At 41.5% G+C, this 23,444-nt stretch overlaps 1 protein-coding gene across 4 annotated transcripts in view; it reads right to left on the reverse strand.

Annotated features, from left to right (window-relative positions):
• Positions 1-6,262: 6,262 nt before the first annotated feature.
• LOC110508773 (la-related protein 4B) overlaps positions 6,263-23,444 on the reverse strand; it is a 39,368-nt gene continuing 22,186 nt past the window's right edge. The window contains exons 4-17 of one of the 4 annotated variants that reach the window (XM_021589579.3): positions 22,848-23,015; positions 21,634-21,712; positions 20,167-20,303; positions 19,904-20,007; positions 18,259-18,369; positions 17,931-17,984; positions 16,948-17,163; positions 16,567-16,676; positions 16,058-16,330; positions 15,724-15,751; positions 15,232-15,402; positions 14,845-15,008; positions 14,449-14,557; positions 6,263-12,555 (exon numbers count right to left, since the gene is read on the reverse strand). In XM_021589579.3, coding sequence (XP_021445254.3) covers positions 12,232-12,555; positions 14,449-14,557; positions 14,845-15,008; positions 15,232-15,402; positions 15,724-15,751; positions 16,058-16,330; positions 16,567-16,676; positions 16,948-17,163; positions 17,931-17,984; positions 18,259-18,369; positions 19,904-20,007; positions 20,167-20,303; positions 21,634-21,712; positions 22,848-23,015 — 2,048 coding nt within the window. In that variant the 3' untranslated portion in view covers positions 6,263-12,231. Of the gene's footprint in view, positions 12,556-14,448; positions 14,558-14,844; positions 15,009-15,231; positions 15,403-15,723; positions 15,773-16,057; positions 16,331-16,566; positions 16,677-16,947; positions 17,164-17,930; positions 17,985-18,258; positions 18,370-19,903; positions 20,008-20,166; positions 20,304-21,633; positions 21,713-22,847; positions 23,016-23,444 lie in introns of all 4 variants that reach the window. The other 3 variants (XM_021589578.3, XM_090224821.1, XM_090224820.1) reach the window with 3 other exon arrangements.

Raw genomic sequence — 23,444 nt, forward strand, 5'->3', positions numbered from 1 at the left:
GGCCTTGAAATACATCCACAGGTACACCTCCAATTGACCCAAATTACATCAATTAGCCTATCAGAAGCTTCTAAAGCCATGACATCATTTTCTGGAATTTTCCAAGCTGTTTAAAAGGTACAGTCAACTTAGTGTACGTAACCTTCTCAATTGTGATACAGTGAATTATAAGTGAAATAATCTGTCTGTAAACAATTGTTGGAAAAATTACTTGCGTCATGCACAAAGTAGATGTCCTGACCGACTTAACAAAACTATAGTTTGTTAACAACAAATTTGTGGAGTGGTTGAAAAATGAGTTTTAATGACTCCAACCTAAGTGTATGTAAACTTCTGACTTCAACTGTATATATCTCAATATAGAAAATGTTTGCAATATAACTGTCTTTTATATGTTTTAGTACTAAGCTAACATATGGATTTGTTTTAAGATGGTCATATCATTTAGCGATTAGATTTAGAATTTTTGGACCCCTTTAGGTATCCCCCCAAAAATATGACAAAATATTGAATTTGACTCTTACGACTATAGCCCATAGTGTCTGTCCTAAAGTTCTTTGTTTCTGGCCATTTTAAGCCTGTAATCGAACCCACAAATGCTGATGCTCCAACTAGTCTAAAGGCGGCCAGTTTTATTGCTTCTTTAATCAGAACAGTTTTCAGTTGTGCTAACAATTGCAAAAGGGTTTTCTAATGATCAATTAGTCTTTAAAAAATGATACACTTTGATTAGCAAACACAACGTGCCATTGGAACACAGGAGTGATGTTTGCTGATAATGGGCCTCTGTATGCCTACGTAGATATTCCATTAAAAAAATCTGCTGTTTCCAGCTACAATAGTAATTTACAACATTAGCAAAGTCTAAACTGCATTTCTATTCAATTTGATGCCATTTTAAAATCGACAAAAAGTGGGTTTCTTTCAAAAACAATGACATTTCTAAGAGACCCCAAACTTTTGAACGGTAGTGTAAATATTTTGTTTACACACACATTTAACCCCACAAAACTTGGGCCACAAAACTACCTCCATTTGTTTGTATGGGTTACCTTCAGAGCGTTCGGACGGTACAGACGTTTTTGTGAAAAGATGTCTCATGGTCTGAAAAACACAGCTGTAGCTCAACCACCTTCCACCGCAGAAGGCCAAAATAGGCGGGTGCAGTGGATTGAGATGCAGCCCCCACACAAAAAACAGCTCTCTAGCTTAAACTAATGGATTTTGATGGGGATTCTTTTCTTATGTTACTTAGATTGACGAATGGGTGCACCAACAGATTTAAGGATTACAACAGAAACTTTGTCATTTTCTGACATTTTTCCTGGTGGTTAAGGCGGGGGACAGGAAAGCCACCGTTTTCGTAAAATGACCCTATTCATGCATTTATGAATACCATACATGAAAATAGTCGAGTCACACGATGGCATTGCAGTTAGTTAAGCCTACATGTAATGTACACTGGCAATTTCTTTTAGGCAATATTGCTAAGTAATGTTGCGGGAAACGGGGTGGGGTATGACTGTCACGGTCCCAGTCTTCTCACTGCCTTCTTACGTTCTCTGGTGCACAAATGTCTGCTTCAGAGATGTACAATATTTCACCTCCCTGACGAAGGCCATGCAGCCGAAACGCGTCGGTTTTTAAAAACTTTGTTTCTATTGAACATGCCATACTAATAAAGGCATTTTCATCAATTATATGAAGAGTGTCTTGGTCCTCCTTTCTTTTTGATGTACAATATTTCACCTCCAGCTCAAAGTGTAACCTGGGGAGCATTACATCAGGAGTGTGTGCTTAGTCCCCTCCTGTACTCCCTGTTCACCCACAACTGTGTGGCTGCGCACGACTCCAACACCATCAATTAAGTTTGCAGTTGACAACAGTGGTAGGCCTGATCACCAATGATGAGACAGCCTACAGGGAGGAGGTCAGAGACCTGGCAGTGTGGTGCCAGAACAACTTCTCCATCAACGTCATAAAGACAAAAGGAGCTGATCGTGGACGACAAGAAACCGAGGACCTAGCATGCCCACATCAACAAAGCTGTTGTGGACCAGGTCGAGAGCTTTAAGTTCCTCGGTGTCCACACCACAGGTCCACACACATCAACACAGCCGTGAAGAGGTCATGACAACGCCTTTTCCCCCCGAGGCTGAAAAGATTTTGCATGGGCCCTCAGATCCTAAAAAAAAATTCTACCGCATTAACAGCATCTTGACTGGTTGCATCACTGCTTGGTATGGCAACTGCTTGGCATCCGACCGCAAGACGCTACAGAGGATAGTTTATACGGCCCAGTACATCACTGGACCAAGCTCCCTGCGATCCAGGACCTCCATACCAGGTGGTGTCAGAGGAAGGCACTAAAAATTGTCAAAGACTCCAACCACCCAAGTCAGACTGTTCTCTCTGCTACCGCCCGCCAAGCGGTACAGATGCACCAAGTCTGGAATCGACAGGAACCTGAACAGCTTCTACCCCCAAGCTAAATAGTTAAATAATTAACCAATACCGACCCTGAATATCTGCATTGACCCTTTTTTCACTAACTCTGACACTGCTGTTTACTATCGATTCTGTTGCCTAGTCACTTCATCCCTACCTATATGTACATGTCTACATCAATTACCTCGTACCACTGCACTGAATCGGTACTGGTACCCTGTGTATTTAGCCAAGTTATTGTTACTTGTGTATTTATTCCTTGTGTTATTTTTTCCCCTATTATTTCTCTGGATTGTTTGTAACGGCTTGTAATGAAGCATTTCACTGTTAGTCAACACCTGTTGTTGGCGAAGCATGTGACAAATACAATTTGATTATTATAATTCTCCAGAGGTGAGCTATCAAACCTGACACATTTAGAGCATTGCATTGACAGTGTCCCTCATCATTAGAGCCAACAATAACAATAAGCCTCTGGCCCTTTCAATGCATAAATTCAGATTCCAGACTTTTTGTCTCATGGCTGAACACTGCCACACCCAGGACTTGCAAAGTGGTAGAATTCACCATATTACATTAGGTCTACATTACCACACTGGCTCTTGCGAATGCTACCATCTTAAAAACGCCACCCCCCGATCCTGTTTCTTTGCCACACACGCACACTTCTTCTGATGAATAGGCTTCCCAGTCCAAGTCCCATGCTCTCCAGCCTCCTCTGAAGGAGGCAGGGAAGGTATGCATGTCCCAGTATGCCTGTACACATTAAGACAGATGGCCAGGATTGAGCCTGTCTGAGCCAGCTGACCAATGATGATGGTGCTAAAATGGCCATACACAAACTGTCAACATGAAAAGTGCATGTGCAGTAAAATAAGCTTACCTACCCACACAGCAAGAATACTCTAAGGGGGAAAGGAGTGGAATGGACAATGGACTGTTTTTGAGTGGGTGGGTCGGTGCATGTATGGGGCAGGTCGGGGAGGTCATTTCTAAACCTGACTTATCATGTTCCATATACATTTATGTAAAGAAAGCTGTAATGCAAACATTTTGTAAAGAAAACAAACTAAGCCCATATCTTTATGCTGATCTCTCAGCAGCTGTACTTTAATAGGAAACAGACCAAGGCCCATCCCAAAATGGTACACTATTCCCTATATACAGTGCATTTGGAAAGTATTCAGACCCATTGACTTTTTCTACATTGTTACATTACAGCCTTGTTGTAAAATGTATTACATTTAAAAAGTCCTCAGTAATCTACACACAATACCCCATAATGACAAAGCAAAAACAGGTATCTAGAAAAAAACAAATACCTCATTTACAATAAGTATTCAGATTATTTTCTATGAGACTCGAAATTGAGCTCACGTGCATCCTGTTTTCATTGATCATCAAAATGTTTCTGCAACTTGATTGGCGTTCATTTGTGGTAAATTCAATTAATTAGACATGATTTGGAAAGGCACACACATCTAAATAAAAAGGTCCCACATTTGACAGTGCATGTCAGAGCAAAAACCAGGCCAAACTGAGCAGTCAGGGAAGATGGTCACTGACAAAGCTTCAGAGTTCCTCTGTGGAAATGGGAGAACCATCTCTGAAGCACTCCACCAATCAGGCCTTTATGGTAGAGTGGCCAGACAGAAGCCACTCCTCAGTAAAAGGCACATGACAGCCCGCTTGGAGTTTGACAAAAGGCACCTAAAGTCTCTCTCCTGAGAAACAAGATTCTCTGGTCTGATGAAACCAAGATTGAACTCGTTCGCCTGAATGCCAAGCGTCACATCTGGAGGAAACCTGGCACCATCTCTACAGTGAAGCATGGTGGCAGCATCATGCTATAGGGATGTTTTTCAGTGGCAGGGACTGGGAGACTAGTCAGGATCGAGGGAAAGATGAACGGAGCAAAGTACAAAGAGATCCTTGATGAAAACCTGCTCCAGAGCACTCAGGACCTCGGCGAAGGTTCACCTTCCAACAGGACAACGACCCTAAGCACACAGCCAAGACAACGCAGGAGTGACTTCGGGACAAGTCTCTGCAAGTACTTGAGGCCCTGCCAGAGCCCAGACTTGAACCCAATCGAATATCTCTGGAGAGACCTGAAAAGCTGTGCAGCGACTCCCCGTCCAACCTGACAGAGCTTGAGAGGATCTGCAGAGAAGAATGCAAGAAACTCCAAATACAGATGTGCCAAGCTTGTAGCATCATACCCAAGAAAACTCAAGGCTGTAATAGCTGCCGAAAGGTGCTTTAACAAAGTACAGAGAGTAAAAAGGTCTGAATACTTAGATAAATGCGATACTTCGTGTTTTTTTTATTTTATATTTGCGAACATTTAAAAAAACCTGTTATTACTTTGTCATTATGAGTTATTGTGTGTAGATTTGGGGGGGGGGGGGGGGTCTGTTGGTCTGAATACTTTCCAAAAGCACTATAGTCCACTACTTTTGGCCAGAGACCTATGGTAGGGCTCAAAAATAGTGCACTATATAGGTAATTGGGTGCCATTCGGGACTTGCCCATAAAATGCAAAACAGCCATGACATGGGAAACAGAGTGGGAGGAACATGTGCTTGAATAGAAGGCCTACCACTGGAGGAGTCTTTTTATAGATGGGTTACAAGTTGCTTATGAACAGGTTTACTTGTTAACAAAATGGCTGCAGCTACAAGACAATCGGATCAAATATAACTGTGGACCCATGAGATGTTTGAAGAAGCCTATGGTTTTGTGTGGGGAGTGATACACTGGCTTACTCTAATAGGATTGTGGTGTGCTGTGGAACAAATCCTCCAAGATGTCCTTGTGTGAATGTTGCCACCTTGTGGCTAGTATTTTGCATGAAAATACAGAACAGCATTCCCATAGACTTCGATATGATGTGGTGGATGGACAATGGCTTTGTGTGTGTTAACTTGCCTGCTGAAAAAACAGACAAAAAAGGAATTTCTGAAAAACGGCTCATGGCATTATAACATGTGCAGTTTGAATAGGATGGCCAAAAACAACCAACCCTGGTAGAACACAGGATTCCAGGCAATTTTTGCAAGAAAGCAAATCTAGCATTAGAAAAGAAATAGGAGAGAAGCTGTGGGGTGTCCCAGAAAGCAGGATTCATTTAGCCAGCTGACAGTCATATGCCTTTATTTTCTGGTTCATTTAGAAATATTAAACTTTGATATGGTTGTCGAGTCAATTATACCATTTCAAGTCTACACAGTATACAAAATATTAGGAACACTTCCAAATATTGAGTTGCACCCCCTTTAGCACTCAGAACAGCCTCAATTCGTCAGGGTATGGACTCTACAAGGTGTCGAAAGTGTTCCATAGGGATGCTGGCCCATGTTGACTCCAATGCTTCCCACAGTTGTATCAAGTTGGCTGGATGTCCTTTGGGTGGTGGACCATTCTTGATACACTGCAGCATTGCAGCTCTTGATACACTCAAACCGGTGCACCTGGCACCTACTACCATACCCAGTTCAGAAGGCACTTCAGTATTTTGTCTTGCCCATTCACCCTTTGAATGGCACACACAATCCATGTCTCAAGACTTCAAAATCCTTTAACTCATCCACTCCCCTTCGTACAGTGATTGAAGTGGATTTAAGTGACATCAAGGGATCATAGCCATCACCTAGATTCACCTGGTCAGTCTATGTAATGGAAAGACACCTGGTGTCGATGCCCTACTGTTTTGTACACAATATTTAGGACAGTTAGCTGGCTAACTCACTCATTCATCCTGCTTTCTGGACCAACCCCCAGATTGTGTGTACCACAATCACGAGACAACTCATTAACAGTGCCTAAATCTTTATTTTTCAATAAGCTACATTTTTTTCTCTCCAAATTAGACAGTTTTACATCATGACACAAGAGTAACTTAAATTATCAATAGTTGACATGTACGCTTGATTCCAGTCTTAAATGGAAGAAAAGTTAAGACAAATCAAAAGCCCTCTCAAAGAAACCTCGATGAACAACTGTTACCGTTAGGTTATTCTCCCCATCAAGTCATCGATTGTCCACTGCTGTTAGCGTAAAAATGAGTTAATTTAACACAGTGATTTGATAGTGAGACAATTGGTTCGTCTCATTCCAGTCAGTTGGTGCATTGTTACATCACTTTACAGTCAATTTACAACAAGCTGCAACCTTTGCAAAAAATACATGGCACTATCAAACTGGTGAGACGTAACAGAAAGAAGCGAACTGGGCAGGGAGAACGAGACCGCTTGATACGAGAGACTGTCTGTGCACAGTAACACAAGAACAGCCGAACATTACAACAGGGCTTTAGTAGTGCGCGCAAAATAAAAAGTTAAACACTTTCATACTGTAAGCAGTGCCATCATCTTCAGGAGAGAGAAACCAATAACAATCATTTTCAGATCATGCTGCACACACCTGGCTGGCTAATCACCCTTTGGTTTACTTTACTTCAACTGTCAGTCAATTTTGCAGTTGTGTTTGGTTAACTTCTCGCAAACAAACACTTTCTCATACAAACTCAGTGCCCAGCCGGATAACATATCAATACCCAATCTGCAAAGACAACAGTATTAGCATTTTGCATTAGAAAGGCCTACTAGCATAGACTAGCTTAAAATGTACATACATAGACTTCATTAGCCAGATCAGATGCGGGTTGCTATGAGTACTTTGTCTAATGTCAGTGGTATCAGAGTATTATTCCCAGTTATATAGTTTCAAGACCAGCTACACTTCCTCAGTAACAATTATAATGTCAAGTGTTTAATTAAAGTACAAGTCAAACAAACTACCAGGTTGAAACAAATTAATGGCACAGATAAATGCAGTCCACATGTGTGATCAACTGATAAAAAGACAATGCACAGTATGTTATACAGTATGTGCCAGAAAACAAATTCTCTTGCTGAAATGTGTACAAATATCTACACTATTATACTTGAGTCTAAACACTGGTAAAGCCTACCAAAGGAATTTTTATTTGTCAAGTTTCGTGCTGGGGGCTACGAAAGTTCAGTTGACGTACAACTTCATGAAAAACAAACCGTCAAAAAGAAAAACTAAACAGAATATCAACAATGCTTAAATCACCTTCCCTCCAAACATGAAAGGTTTATGTCTGGTACAAGTATACAGTATGCTGCTATGGACTTGAAATTGGTTGTGTGAGAAAGATTTGATGTTCCTGTGCTTAAAAATGTGCTTTACTGTGATAAAGAATTATTGTATGGGCTAAATCACACAGACTGCTATAAGCACAGTCTGTCAGATAATAGTACCGACTGTGCTTTCATTTAAGGATGTGTGTTTGTACGACAGGTAGGTTCTTCCCTTTTCTCACTGTGCACAGTGAAGAGGTTGGCCAACAGAAAACATTGTCTACCAGGGGTTGAAAAACACAAGGACATGGAATGAGAATGACATTTAAAAAGTTACAATCAGACAACCTTCCCTGTCGCAAAGTGAGGGAGAAGCAATTCTGCACATCAGAACAATATAAAAAAAATATAGAAAAAAAAATATTCAAAATCAAATCACAACATTTAATTTTTATCCTACATCCAGCTCAAAAAGCGACATTAATATTTCAACAAGATCAATATATATTTTTTAAATCATTTTAAGGTACCTCTATTTTTCAGATTATTTACAATTGTACAAGCAAAGCACACACTTCAAAGTGCACATATTTGATACAGTATTTACTATTTTGCATTTACAGGATTTATATTTCCCCAAAACAACTGAAAATAGGAAGTAGAAACAAGGTTAATCAAATTAGATCATTTTCTTACAATTTTACAACCCCCCCCCCCAAAAAAAAATGCTGCTAGATTTGTACTTTAAGACCTAGTAAGACTTGTGATGTTTGGTATGACTAAACATTTAGATGTGTTACCCTTAGTAACATTTTGGGGTTTGAAAAGAAATAAACTCTACATTGTCTCATATAAAAGTTAAGGCAAAGTCATTTTCAAGTTTAAATAAAATTCAAGTTTTTCAAACACTGGATGGAAAATATACAGTTGTATATTGTATATTTCTTCTTAAAAATAAACATTTTTATGATCTCTCATGGAATAAACAGCATTGGTTTATAAATAAGCAGATATGGTGCATCATGTCTTTTATACCATCTCAGAAAAAAAATTAAAATCAAATTTTAAAAAAAACAAACTGCAATTTAAAGACTGTCCACCCAAGTGCATCCCAGTCTTTCAAAATCAAACTAAATAAATGTTTTTGCAAACCAAAATCAAAAGCATCAAAATCAAAAGCAGCAATGACTATCAGTACAGGCCATTCTGTGACTTAGGCAATGTCTCCTCTCCAAAACTCTTATCTAAGCAGAGTATTCAACTCCTTGTTGCAGGAAGACGTCAATGAGACACTAAAGAAGTGCACAAGTTCCACTTATGAGTTATTTTTTTCTACTTATACATTTATGCAGAGTACAGAGGGGAATTTGGAAGCTATATGGTTTTTGTATGGAGAGCCAGGAGAAATCTATAGAAGGCATTCTAAAAAGAGAAAAAGCATGCCAAAAATAAGTCCTGCAGTGAACAGGGGCACTTCTACTGTATGTGAGGGGGGAAGGATTTGGAATGACCCAAGAGTGCTGCCCCCTCTGCCCAACGTTTTCTTGCCCAAACTGAAAGGACTCATCAATAAGCTGCTCAGGTTCACAGTATGCCAACAGGTCAAAGGTCATTTCATTCACTCACTGGATTCTCACAGGGTCCAGTTCACTACTCGTTTGACTGTCACCCAATGAATAAAGCAATACCTTATTTCTAAAATGGCTGCATCATGGTTTACCTTCAAATATAACATTTGTAGTGGAAAGAATATCGTACTTCTTCCTTTTAACCAATTTCACTTATTTTTCCCATTTGAGCCACCAGGTGTACACATTCTCTAAGGTGTACACCCACATTATAATTAACTACTGTAATACTGAATAAGAAGCGAGAACAGCTTCAAAAAACACCACGCACCAGTGGTTTCACAAATGACTAGCTCAAAAGCAAAACAATCAAATAAAATGAGTGCGACTCCATAGGGTGTGCACAAAATAAAATGACTATCTACACCAAGATTAAAGTTGTTATTATCAGCATGCACGGAAGTATGTCTTGTAGGCATTTACATGGGAGTAAACAAAAAAGTTTAAATCGTGTGAATTTATCCGCATAGAGGTTAATACAATTAGTCAACATTTGAGAGATTCTGAAAGCTGATCATCCTGTCACAACATAATGCACAAGTCAAATGGCAAGAAGACATTTCATTCTTTAGGGGGAAAATCTATTGGTTGTATAGCTGAAATTGTAAAGGGATTACTTATGTGACCATCAGACCTTTCCATATTTGTCTTTACATGTTAGGTTCCCTTTTGCTTCTGTATATAGGTAAAATATGGATTTCTTAATTAATCCAGAAACAAAACAAAGTGCAAAGTTTAGTTGACAACATGTATCAAGTATTATTATCTAGGTACAGTACCAGATTATTTGAAGTAGCAAGTTCCAGGTTCATCCTCTAGCTAGCACCATAGCTATATAAAATAAAACATCCCACTGTTTGAATGAAGTCACTACACCCTGCCAAAACCCTACTGCCGACTCCTAATAGCTGAGCACAGGAGGTTGGTGGCACCTTAATTGGGGAGAACGGGCTTGTGTTAATGGCTGGAGTGGAACGGTGTCAAATACATCAAAACACTTGTTTTCTAAGTGTTTGATTCCATTCGCACCGTTCCAGACATTATTATGAGTCATCCTCCACGCAGCAGCCTCCGCTGTAGCCTATCCATTGCCAACGTATGTGCCCGCAGAACTAGTCCGACATGCTTGTTTCACAGCAAAATAGTAAAGAAAGAAAATAGTCTACAAGAGGCACCAATCGACACCAATCGACACCATGTGATGAATTTCTGGGTCGTTCCACGAAATGATAAACTTTTGGACCCCTTTGATATTTAAAGTATAAATGGTGCACCAATATTGAATTTTAAAAGTGTGTTATAATAAATGAAGTGCCCTTTAATATAGACCCCATGGGAATTCAATTAATCAAATTCTTTATATGAATGAAGACTTGTTAGTGCCTAAATTCAAAATCCCTCCGTGACTTCTAGGAATATTTTAACCTATCATTGTAAAGCCCTAGTTAATTTGTTGCTTTGACAGTCATATCTGAAGATTATTTTTTATTTGTGATTTTCTGTGTCCCTCAATTTAAAGGTCAACCCTGTTACGCGAACTGAACTATCATTTTAATATAGTAAAACTATTCCTTTTTTAAATGTTTTTTTTTTCCCAAAAGAAACATGAACATCTAGTTAAATCACAGTGTAAAAGCAGGTGAGCCGGTTCTACTCTTGCCATTTTCTGGTGTTTTGTGGTAGAAAACTGAGCGAGTCAAGCATACCATGTCAACCCTGTTACCCATAGATAGACAGGCTAGAAATCTTACGTTAAAAATGTTTATGAAGGTGGCAATCAATTGCCACTCCCTGTTACACAACAAACTTTCATTCCACCTTTCAATATGGGATTCACAGCTGATCTAAGATGAAATTGTCAACCCTGCGACAGTCAACCCTGTCACTTACTATAGTAATTTTGTATTTAACGTTGAGATGGGAAAATGCGTTAAGTTTTACGTGCTCTTTATGACAGAAAGTAAAAAATAAAGTGAAGAAATTAAATTGGACAAAGTTACACATCTCAAAAGGCACCGAATTACTGGAACGACCCTCATCTGCTTTTTCCAAGATCAAAATGCATGTAGATTTCTACTGACCCCGATAGTGGCTCTCTACGAGGACTAACTAGCTATGTGCTTTACACGGCTAGGAAACAGATTCCTGCATTGGACAACAGAAAACGACTAAATGGAATTCTTTACCACAAGAAACACCAGAAAGAAAGTCTAAGGCGCTCTCAAAACCACCAGCACGCAACAAGTAGTACTTGTACCAACGATCAAAACCAGTATGCAAATAAACATATTCTCCTCAAATGCTTGTATTCTAACGAGATAAAGTGTTCCATGTTGGCAAAAAGGTAATCTAGTTTTGATAAATGACACCGGTGGTGAAGTCCCTCAGAAATGAAGTCTTCTGAGGATTTCAGTTAAGTCCGTAAAATGAGCCTGGACTAGTTGACCTTGAATATGAACACAAATATGTAAAACACATCATAGATGCGTCCCTAATGGTACCTTATTCCATATGTAGTGCACTACTTTTGATCGAAAGTAGTGCACTATATATTGATTCGGGTGCCATTTGGGACACAGCCATCTTGTCTGACTGATATGGTGATCACACCCGGCAATGGAATCACATCACCACTTAACAGGACTGCATACAAGACATACAGAATGACATGGCAACAGCTACTCTGTTCCTCATCTGCTTCCTTTCATTCACCCGTTGTTGGCTTCCACTGATGACCTCGCAATACTTTGGACATATGAATTTATCCCACTAATCTGAACAGGAGTAAGTTTTCAGATTGACACTAAATAACAAAAGCAATGAAAAAAATAAACCCTCCAAAAATAAATAAGTAAAAATGATTAACGGTGCTCTATATGCACACTAAAGTGCTATTGTCTGAAAGCCCTGATCCAGAAAGGCATCCTCTCTATGCTATGAATGACTGGTGATTTTGGAATAGGTTGTATTTGAATAGCCCTGACTTTTTCAAATTTCTTTCACTCTCACGTTTTTGTTTTGAAATTGACTTGATTGCAGTGGGGGGGTTACTGCGGGGACTTTGGGGGAGTGTTGAGATCTTTGCTGCTGGCACCCTTCCCTGGGTGGTTGGGGGGTGGTGAAGGCCACCGGCCGGTCGGTCTCCGGACCTCTCGGGGTCTGCCGAGGGTGGCAGACTTGGAGGAGCATGGGTATGTCTCTCTGGGGACCTTTGGCTCACCCCTGTCCCCTGGGGCTGCGTCAGTGCACTTCCTCTCCTCTCCTGCGGAGGCAGCGCTGCTTGCTGGTTTGGCCTCTTTAGGGGCCTGTAGTGTCGGAGCGTGGTCTTTAATCCTCTGGCAGATCTCAGCGTAAGAGGGCTTTCGTAGTTCCTAACCACAAAACAAAAACACATACTTGTAGGTGATTCATTTCATAGGACATGCCCACTGGTTTGACACACATTAAAGTCCAGAAAACATGATTATTACCGGCCACAAATCAACATTTACAGGTAACTGCCAAAATAATGTAAACACTTTATTTTACTAGGCAAGTCAGTTAACTGTTAGAGCTCTAGGGGCGCTATTTCATTTTTGGATAAAAAACGTTCCCGTTTTAAGCGCGATATTTTGTCACGAAAAGATGCTCGACTATGCATATTCTTGACAGTTTTGGAAAGAAAACACTGAAGTTTCAGAATCTGCAAAGATTTTGTCTGTAAGTGCCCCAGAACTCATTCTACAGGCGAAACCAAGATGATGCATCACCCAGGAATTAGCAGAATTTCTGAAGCTCTGTTTTCCATTCTCTCCTTATATGGCTGTGATTGCGCAACGAATGAGCCTACACTTTCTGTCGTTCGCCCAAGGTCTTAGCAGCATTGTGACGTATTTGTAGGCATATCATTGGAAGATTGACCATAAGAGACTACATTTTCCAAGTGTCCGCCTGGTGTCCTGCGTCGAATTCGGTGCGCAATTGCCAGCTGCTTCTACTTTACCATTTGATTCAGGGGAGAAAGCATGTGTCCAAGAACGATGTATCAATGAAGAGATATGTGAAAAACACCTTGATGATTGATTCTAAACAACGTTTGCCATGTTTTCAGTCGATATTATGGAGTTAATTTGGAAAAAAGTTCGCGTTTTGAGGACTGAATTTTCGGATTTTTTTTGGTAGCCAAATGTGATGTATAAAACGGAGCTATTTCTAATACACAAGGAATCTTTTTGGAAAAACTGAGCATCTGCTATCTAACTGAGAGTATCCTCATTGAAAACATCAGAAGTTCTTCAAATTCTTCATATTTATTTCATTTCATTTGCGATTTTCATAAATAGTTAACGTTGTGTTATGCTAATGAGCTTGCTGATAGATTTACACAATCCTGGATACAGGGGTTTTTTCATAGCTAAACGTGACGCAGAAAACGGAGCGATTTGTCCTAAACAAATAATCTTTCAGGAAAAACTGAACATTTGCTATCTGAGAGTCTCCTCATTGAAAACATCTGAAGTTCTTCAAAGGTAAATGATTTTATTTGAATGCTTTTCTGTTTTTTTGTGTAAATGTTGCCAGCTGAATGCTAATGCTAAATGCTACGTTAGCCATCAATACTGTTACACAAATGCTTGTTTTGCAATGGTTGAGAAGCATATTTTGAAAATCTGAGATGACAGTGTTGTTAACAAAAGGCTAAGCTTGAGAGCTAGCATATTTATTTCATTTCATTTGCGATTTTCATGAATAGTTAACGTTGCGTTATGGTAATGAGCTTGAGTCTGTATTCACGATCCCGGATCCGGGATGGGGAGATCAGAAAGGTTAAGAACAAATTCTTATTTTCAATGACGGCCTAGGAACAGTGGGTTAACTGCCTGTTCAGGGGCAGAACGACAGATTTGTACCTTGTCAGCTCGGGGATTTGAACTTGCAACCTTTCGGTTACTAGTCCAATGCTCTAACCGCTAGGCTACCCTGCCGCCCCATGAGGGATAAAATACTTTTTAAAGCAGGTGCTTCCATACAACTGTGGTTCCTGAGTTAATTAAGCAATTAGCATCCCATCATGTATAAAAATACTGGGCAGATCATTATTTTGGCTACCATGGCTTTTTATTTTGGCTCGTGGTAGCACGCCTCCCTATTAAGACACTTTATGTTGGAGTTTCCTGTATTTGGGCAGTTACCTGTATCTATGACTATCAAAAAATCTTTCAGCTAATAATATGGAAAATGGACCTGATTGATTATGTTTAAAATGCTTTAGACAGCTTACTTACTGTAGCAGTACCATTGACTTGAACAGATTTGCTAGCAGTGTACAGAGCGGTAGTGACGCGCTCCATAGAGACCTGAGTCTCCTGATTCACCTCCAGAACATTCACTTCCCTGAAAAACAAACATTAATTTCACACAATGATGTGAATGACATGAAATGCTAAGTCAGTTATGTTCTCTCGTTCTACACAAATTCAGTTGACATCAACAACAATGGTGTTCCACGTTATCAAATGGGACACACTGACAAGGAAATGGTGAGACAAGAGTGAGACAAAAGATGTGTGAGATGTAAAGCACACTGTTCTGTTTTTCTATACAAATCATGTTAGTGGGGGCATGCTTACACATTTTGGATCCAACGTGTTACATGAAGGGAAAACATGTCCTACACTCACTCTGCAGGTTGGGAGGAAACATGGACAGGGCCAGAGGCTGGTCCTGGGTTCGGGGGGGCAGTGGGCTGGAGGTTTGGGGGCTGTGGAGAAGTGACTGTCCTTAGTGGCTCCTTGGGTCCTCCTGAGGGGAGGGCACCTGCAGAGCTGGCATCAACGCTTACATTCTGGAACAATACAAAAAGACATGCACAACAATACTACTAACGGCAAAGCTGAAATGTTGAGTTGAGTGATTGAGTATGGTGGCTTGGAGATAAGAGCTTGTCTGAGTCCCAATTGGCATATTCACTGGTCAAAAGTAGTGCACTATATATGGAATAGGGTGCCATTTGGGACACACAGAGTATGGTGGCCTAGAGATGAGAGCTTGTGTTGGTAGATACTGACCCTGTCCTTTGTGGCTCCTAATACCATGCTGGCCAGTTTGTTCTCAAACATGTCGTCAGGGGTTTTGAGGTGGCCTGCGGCCCCAGGCAAAGGGGGGAAGCTGGAGAGCCCCAGCTCAAAGCTGGGGGACGGGGGCTTCTGAGGAGGGGGTGGCGACTGGGTAGCCATTTTCTATACAATAGAACAGCATCAAACACCGTCAGACTGGGTAGCCACTCTCTACACAACAGAACAGCATCAGTCAGTCAGTCACAGAGTCAAGACTGCATCCCAAATGGCACCCTATTTATTGCCTATATAGTGCACCATATAGGGAATAGGGTACAATTTGGGACACCCACAAAGCCAGCCAACTGTACAAAAGACATGCCATATTGAAATTCAGTCAGAAGATGTCACTGCCTGAAAAGCTTGCAGCAGCACCACTGATGGCTCTTTCTCCAAGTCAAAGACTAGTCTAAGAGGAGATCAATTTAAAAAACTTGTACTTACTGTAAACTTGTTGTCGTCCCTCTTTTTCCTAGAACCATAAATATTTGTCCTTTAAGAGAATATTTGAAAAATTCACAGACAATTGTATACTATTTGAAGCCTAACTTAGCATAACAGAAATGTTAACAATTCAAAACGTGAGCACCATGCTCACTTTGTTGTAATACTATAATCCGCCCCAAATAGCACCCTATCCAGTGCACTACGTTTGACCAGAGCCCTACAGGCCTGGGACTAAAGTTGTGCACTAAATAACAAATAGGGTACCATTTGGGAAACAGCCTATGGAGGTCTATGGTGGTGATGGTCATGCAGATAGTGGAGGATACCTTACCTTCCCCGGCCCATGCCCAGTGAGTAGTCAGTGCTGACGGGCTCCAACCGACCTGTACTGATGTCTCTCCTGGGGTAGGTCATGGTGGAGGGGGGTAACCTGGTTCTGTTCTGGCTCGGGAGGCGCGTCATTTGGGGGGAACCTCGCGGTACCCCGTTCAGAATTCGCTCCGTGGGGAAGTTGAAGATGGTGGGGCTGTCTAGGAGCCCTGTGCCACGCTGGTCCATGATAGGTATTGTGGGCCTCAGGTGAGGTTTACTGTGAGTGTGATTCCTGAAAAGAAACAATATCATATTTGAAGATCCTAAGCACAGCAATATAGAATTCTGGGCCCATATTCACAACGACTCAATAGTAAGAGTGCTGATATACTGTATATACAAATCAGATTGACCTTATATACGAGGGGGGACCTGATCCTAGATCAGCACTCCTATTGTGAGATGCTTTGTGAATACAGGCACGGGTTGGTATTGTCTACATCAGATGGTGAGTCTCAGTGTACCCACCTATTCCTGGGAGAGTAGTGCCTAACACCAGCAAGAGGAGACGTCGCTGGTTTAAAACTATGGGATGTTGTAAATCCATTGATAAATTGAGTGTTGTGAAATTGGGTAACCTGTTAGAAAAGGAAACACAAAATCATTGACTTTTATAGAGTTCTAGTAGCATATTATACAGCGAAATTAAGAATGGCATGCATTGTAGCCTTGTGGGTGGTAAGTGGCCAAAATCCCAGTAACTTTCTAAAAATGTCCAAGTTTCCCAGAAATCCCAGTTGGAAAATTCCCAGAATCAGGAGTGAAACCCAGACTTTTGGGAAAGTTACTGGAATTTTGCAACCCTAAACTAGATTTTAGGTTGTGTGTGGGCACGCCTGTTGTCCTCACCAGCGAAGGGTCTATGAAGCTGTGGGTGGCTGACCAGGCCTGTGGAGTGATGAGACTGTAGAGGGGGAACTGCTGCTGAGGGCTGTACACTGGAGGTATGTAGTAGGAGGTGTAGCGTTGTTGCTGCTGCTGAGCGTAAGGGTGAACCTCCACCGGGCGGTAGCCATTCTTTGGCATAAAAGTGTTAATAGCGATTGCCTTCGCCTTTATCCGTGCCTGAGATTAGAGTTGAGAACAGAACATTTTCCTCAAACCTATCAGCAAAGTAAGCATTTCAAACCTATCAGCAAAGTAAGCATTTCAAACCTATCAGCAAAGTAAGCATTTCAAACCTATCAGCAAAGTAAGCATTTCAAACCTATCAGCAAAGTAAGCATTTCAAACCTATCAGCAAAGTAAGCATTTCAAACCTATCAGCAAAGTAAGCATTTCAAACCTATCAGCAAAGTAAGCATTTCAAACCTATCAGCAAAGTAAGCATTTCAAACCTATCAGCAAAGTAAGCATTTCAAACCTATCAGCAAAGTAAGCATTTCAAACCTATCAACAAAGTAAGCATTTCAAACCTATCAGCAAAGTAAGCATTTCAAACCTATCAGCAAAGTAAGCATTTCAAACCTATCAGCAAAGTAAGCATTTCAAACCTATCAGCAAAGTAAGCATTTCAAACCTATCAGCAAAGTAAGCATTTCAAACCTATCAGCAAAGTAAGCATTTCAAAGCGGTGCACAAAGATTTTGATAAAAAAAAGCTACATTTGTCTGCGGTATTATGTCACATCAACACTAAATGAACCCATACAACAACTGCAGATTGAATTATGTTATATACTGGAGGGGAAAGCATTCGTTTTGGTTGTTCTGCTGACGGAAAAGGTTCTGAACCACCATACTTGGAAATACTCCAGAATTGACAGTATAGTATACAGTTTATGGGTCATGTTCATATTAGTTTAATTAAAGTTCAATAGTTAATTAGCTTACCTTAATAGGCTTCCCTTGGAAGGTTTTCACTTCTTCACGAAGATACTGATATGCCTGGAAAATAGGATAAATGAAAACTTCAGACAGAGCAGGATTGTTTTTAATACCCACGAATGTAAGCTTATGGCCAGTATGAAACACTATGGTAGCAACTAGCAATAGTAGACCAGACCACCAAACCCATAGCAGGGCAGTTAGTGGCAGGTAGCATTGGCAGTTTCACGGACCCAGACCTACAATCCTAAAATATGACGTGTTCGGGAAACAAGGTGCTACATGCACCATTACTAAATCCTACAATAGTGCAACATTCTTGAATGTTTCTGACCTGTTGTGCATCTGCTTCCGATTCAAAGGTGATGAACCAGTTGTCGTTGTAGGCAAACTCAGAATTGATGAATTTAGGTAAGTTCTCTCCTTTAAAAAGAGCCTCGACCTCCTGCAAAACAAGAGCACATGTCAAGCTTAACGTCAAAACTCCTTGGTGTCGATTGTGGCTTGGGGTGGTTTTGCGGTCTAAGCTGCTGCCTCCGGAACACATTGCTGCAGCATGCGATCGAATCTAGCAAACTGATATTTTCAGCACTTCCCTCTTATCTATGTAAATTATCAAAGTTAGTCAATATTCCCCGATGGGAGTGCGGTTCAGACTGAAATAACTGACCATAACACCATTAAAATGTTTTGAACTGCTACAAATGGCACCCTTTAATTTGTCCCACTGCACGACATGGTACTGACTGGCACATGAGGCACAATGAAACCTCTAAACACCACATTATCAAAACAATGTGCCATTACAATTACTTTCTCAATGTCCAACAACAGCGTGTCTATAACATGGCTAGGAGGAAGGTGTGCAAACGAATCATGGACGCAGAGACAGGTTTTTACACCATTCCAGGAAATGTTAACAATTCCAGGAAAACAACTCTTAGAAAATATTAGGCTAGAGTAGTGTGCTGTGCACTCAAAACAGGAAATTACCTACAATGCCATGGTTAAAACACACATATAGCGTAATCACATAAGAGCTTGTACTAGAATTACCTTATCTTGTTAAAAACCTGTTATTTTGTTCCACTTTCTGCCATACTGGATACAGTCTAATGTAGTATTTGGTTTCTTATGCCATAATATCAGGGGGCAGATAGAACTGCAAACTGTATTGCTGGCGGATTTGAAGGATCAGTCAGTCAGTCAACAGGAAATATCATTGTGCTCTTGGGTAAAACTTTTTTTTTAGCAATTTCGGCAGAAATGTTGCAGATGGGGAGGTTCCAGTCCCTAGTGAGACACCATGGGAGAATGGTATGACAATGATTTATAGGGAAAGATCGGTTGATCTGTGGCATGTCTGAAGGGTGGAATAGATGAGTGTTAGAATAATTATATGCACAAATGTACAGTATAAATGTTTAAGGTCCTCCAATCAGGGGTGAGGGTGGGGATGGGATTATTGTATGTTTTGGTTTCACAATTTATGCTTTGGCTTTAACGCTGTGATGCGTGTGCTGGTCCTGGACAGTTAAGAGTAGCTCAATTCTATGCCTGCCCGGGCGTCGGGTGGGACTTGGTTTTTCCCGCAATTGGAAAAAACATTTGGGCCGGGGGTTTGCCTTGCCGGCGTCTCAGGGTGAGCGCACCCACTGACCACAACACCCACTGACCACAACACCCACTGACCACAACACCCACTGACCACAACACCCACTGACCACAACACCCACTGACCACAACACCCACTGACCACAACACCCACTGACCACAACACCCACTGACCACAACACCCACTGACCATTTGTAGTCAGCATATTGCATTGTTTAAAATAAAATCATTCTAAATGCATGGTTTCTTTAGTAGATGGTCCAGACTGAATCTTTGTCCCAAACGACACCCTATTCCCCATTTAGCACACTACTTTTGAACAGAACCCTAAGGACCGTGGCCAGAAGCTAGCCAGTGAACGTACCTCTATGGGAGTGCTCTCAGGGACCTCTCTGAGGATGACGATGCAGCGGTTCTGGTTGGGTCTCACCTTCTCCCCTTTCTCATCCACCTGGACCAACGGCAGAGCTATGGAGGCAGGGAAATATACAAGTCCAGTGAATTTAAAATCGAAACCATGTCTCTTTAGTATCAACAAAAAAAAATGCTATAAGTAAACGTTTAATAGTCTTGTTAAAAATACAAAAATAAAAAATAAATAAAAAACATTTTAAGAGTGTCACTTACATCGTAGGATATCGACGATCAACTCCACATCCGTGCTGAGTTTCTTGACGTGGTCCAGATTAGCTACCGTCACGATTGGTACATATTGGTCACTATCCATCTGAGAGATAAGATACATGTCGCTGGACAGATTCTCTCTGAGAGAAAAGACAAAAAAGTTGAGTCCCTCCCTGTAGCCTAAGTCACTCCTCCCTACAGCAGCCACAAGTGTATTTTTGACAGCATGAAATGAAGCGTTCATTTAGAGCACGCCTTCCACAAAGGGCAGAGATAGAACTAATGAGAATGCGACCGCTGTGCATCATCATAGCAACACATTTTACTGGCTGCATTCTAGCATGGGCAGCACTTATTCACCATCAACAAAATCTACAGCCCGGCCTCCCGAGTGTCTCAATGGCCTAAGGCCCTGCATCACAGTGCTAGCTGTGCCACTACAGATGCTGGTCCGTGGCCAGGCTCTGTCGCAGCCGGCCACGACCAGGAGACCCATGGGGCGGCACACAGCTGGCCCAGCGTCGTCCAAGTTAGGGGAGGGTTTAGCCGGCGTGGATGTTCTTGTCCAATCGCGCTCTAGCGACTCCTGTGGAGCCGCCTCTCCCGAGTCCACCAGGTGCAATGCACGCTGACACGGTTGCCAGATGTACAGCTTTTTCCTCCGACAAATTGGTGCAGCTGGCTTCCGGGTTAAGTGGGCATTGTGTCAAGAAGCAGTGCAGCTTGGTTGGGTTTCGGAGGATGTACGGCTCTCAACCTTTGTCTCGCCAGTCCGTATGGGAGTTGCAGCGATTAGACAAGACTAACTACCAAATCGGATATCATGAAATTGGGGAGAACATTTTTTTTTTTAATAATTAAAACTACAACCTGGGATCGACAATTTTGGGGAAGAGCATAACTAGCATAACAGTTGTGGTGTAAATGAATCCCCTAGCTACCTCCCCTAAGAGTCAATTCTGTCTGGCGGGTTTGGTGTTTTGTAATGGCAGAGCTGTGCATCTGTGCTGCTCGACTGTAGTTTTATATGGTTGCTGCATTATTGGCTGTATTGTAGTAGACAATGCTTGTGTACCAAATGGCAACATATTTCCTATACACAAGGGTTAAAGCAACAAGACAAAATCCATTGACTGACACTGACAGATCGATTCTCTGGGGCCAAGTTAACCTCCCCTTTCATGTAAAAAAAAGTCATGAACTTCATGCTTTTAGGGAAAGAGGATAATTTTCTATTCAACTGTGAGTTTGACCAATTCCAGTCCTTTTCAACATTGGGGAGAAAAAAAGAATCCATTTGATGGCAATCCACTGCAGCATCAGACCTTTAACCCCCTGTATAAAGTGCACTACTTTCACCCAGGGCCCATTGACCAGAGCACTATTGGATCTGGTCAAAAGTAGTGCACTATACAGGGAATAAGTAAGTAATTTGTGACATAGCCAGTGTGTAGTATGGCTGTTACTCACCGGGAAAGACAGAACTCCAGGGTCTTCTTCAGGTGTTCCCGGAGGTCCTCTTGAGGGATCTCCTGCTGAGTCTCACTGCCTGCTCATCACACAGGGGGAATAGACAACCCAATACTCAGTCACTTTCATGACATGAGACTATTCATTTCATTCAACTCAATGGCCAAGTCCCAAATGGCAGCTTAATCCCTATGTAGTGCACTATTGTGACATGCGACCATTCATTTCATTACATGCAGTACCGTGTAGGCTATTATTATAAAATACCTGTTCTACAGGAAACTCCACAAAGTCAAAACAAAATCATTGATGCATAACGTACATCTCTAATATTCTAAAAATAATGTTGCAGTGAATTCTGAATACCATTTGTATGTGGGGTGTGCCTAGTATTCAGACAAAAAAACTATCATAACGGATATAGGCAATTGTCCTGATACGATTATGATCAGAGTATTTTTTTATCCACAATCTGAAAAAGTAATTTTCAGGTGCCCGTGGAGCTACGTGGTCTAAATCAGTGTTTCCCAACCCTGGTCCACCAGTACTCCCAACAGAACACATTTCTGTTGTAGCCCTGGGCAAAGACCTCATTCAGTTCATTGAGGGATTGATGATTAGTTGACCACTTGAATCAGGTGGCTTGTCCAGTGTTACAATGTGTACTGTTGGGGGTACTCGAGGACCAGGGTTGGGAAACACTGGTCTAAATAACTCAACTGGCTAGTTTTCATGTCTGTAAAGAGAAGGGCTGTATGTTGACCCTGCTGCTCTGATTGGATAGAGCAAAGCTGTATTTCTCGTCTACTCAATTCGTTACATAATTTCATCCAATCACTTCTCCTCGCAGGTTATGGTCGGATCATTTAGATTGCTGCTGCCTCTTGTTAGCCTAATACTATGATAAATCAAAGGGCAAGGATGTTTGCTAGCTAACAAGCTATCAATGTGCATAATATCTAGCAAATAGGGCGAGGGTAAGGAAAAAATATGAACTGGAGATGCACATTCTGACAGAGCGCAAACTTGTCTATCCGTCCCTCTGCTAGTTGAGGAAACAGACACTCCTACCCACGCAGCTCCTCATCTGCAGCTTTTTTTGGTCTATAAGCATGCAGGGAGATCAGTGCATCTACTTATTTCTATAATTGTGCATCACTTTCAGACGCTTTGCTCAACTCAAATGAATTGTCTCCAGTGGATGAAGATCCCACCTGTGTGAGTTTCCTCCTGGCCAGACTCTGGGTATGCAGCATGGTCGGAGCACTCCAGGGTGACGGTGGCAGCCATGGGAGCTGGCTCTGCCAGTATCACCGCCGGCGGCTCATCTGGGTCATCTAGTAGGGTCCCTTCAAACACTTTGTCTTTGCTGGCTTCACAGCCTGGAAAGAGTAACACGGAGACAACCAACCACGTGGTTAACATTAGCTAGGAGCTACTGTGATGGCTAAACTTGGAGAAACAATACACGTTATGCAGTAGTAATCAGTTGATCTAGACATGGTCAATATTTAGATGTAAAAATGGATACCATAAAAATATGATTACTGTTAATATAAGATCTCCTAAAGTGCAATCCCTAAAAATAACATTACGAGCTGTAGGTGTCTGCACAGCGTGCTATCAACCAAGAGCATATCGAACTGCTTTTTCTATACCAAATCTCTGGATTCCTACCGGAAGCTCTGAACCTTTACACCGGATCATCACAGCTAGCTAGCTGCTATCCACGTGGCTACACCTGGCTAACGTCTCTGTCCCGAAGCAAGCACCAGTGTGCCTGGAGCTAGCCTCGAGCTAGGCCCATCTCC

The sequence above is a fragment of the Oncorhynchus mykiss genome, chromosome 28, assembly GCF_057628025.1.
Source record: "Oncorhynchus mykiss isolate SJ-2025 chromosome 28, ASM5762802v1, whole genome shotgun sequence".
Classification (NCBI taxonomy): Eukaryota; Metazoa; Chordata; class Actinopteri; order Salmoniformes; family Salmonidae; genus Oncorhynchus; species Oncorhynchus mykiss.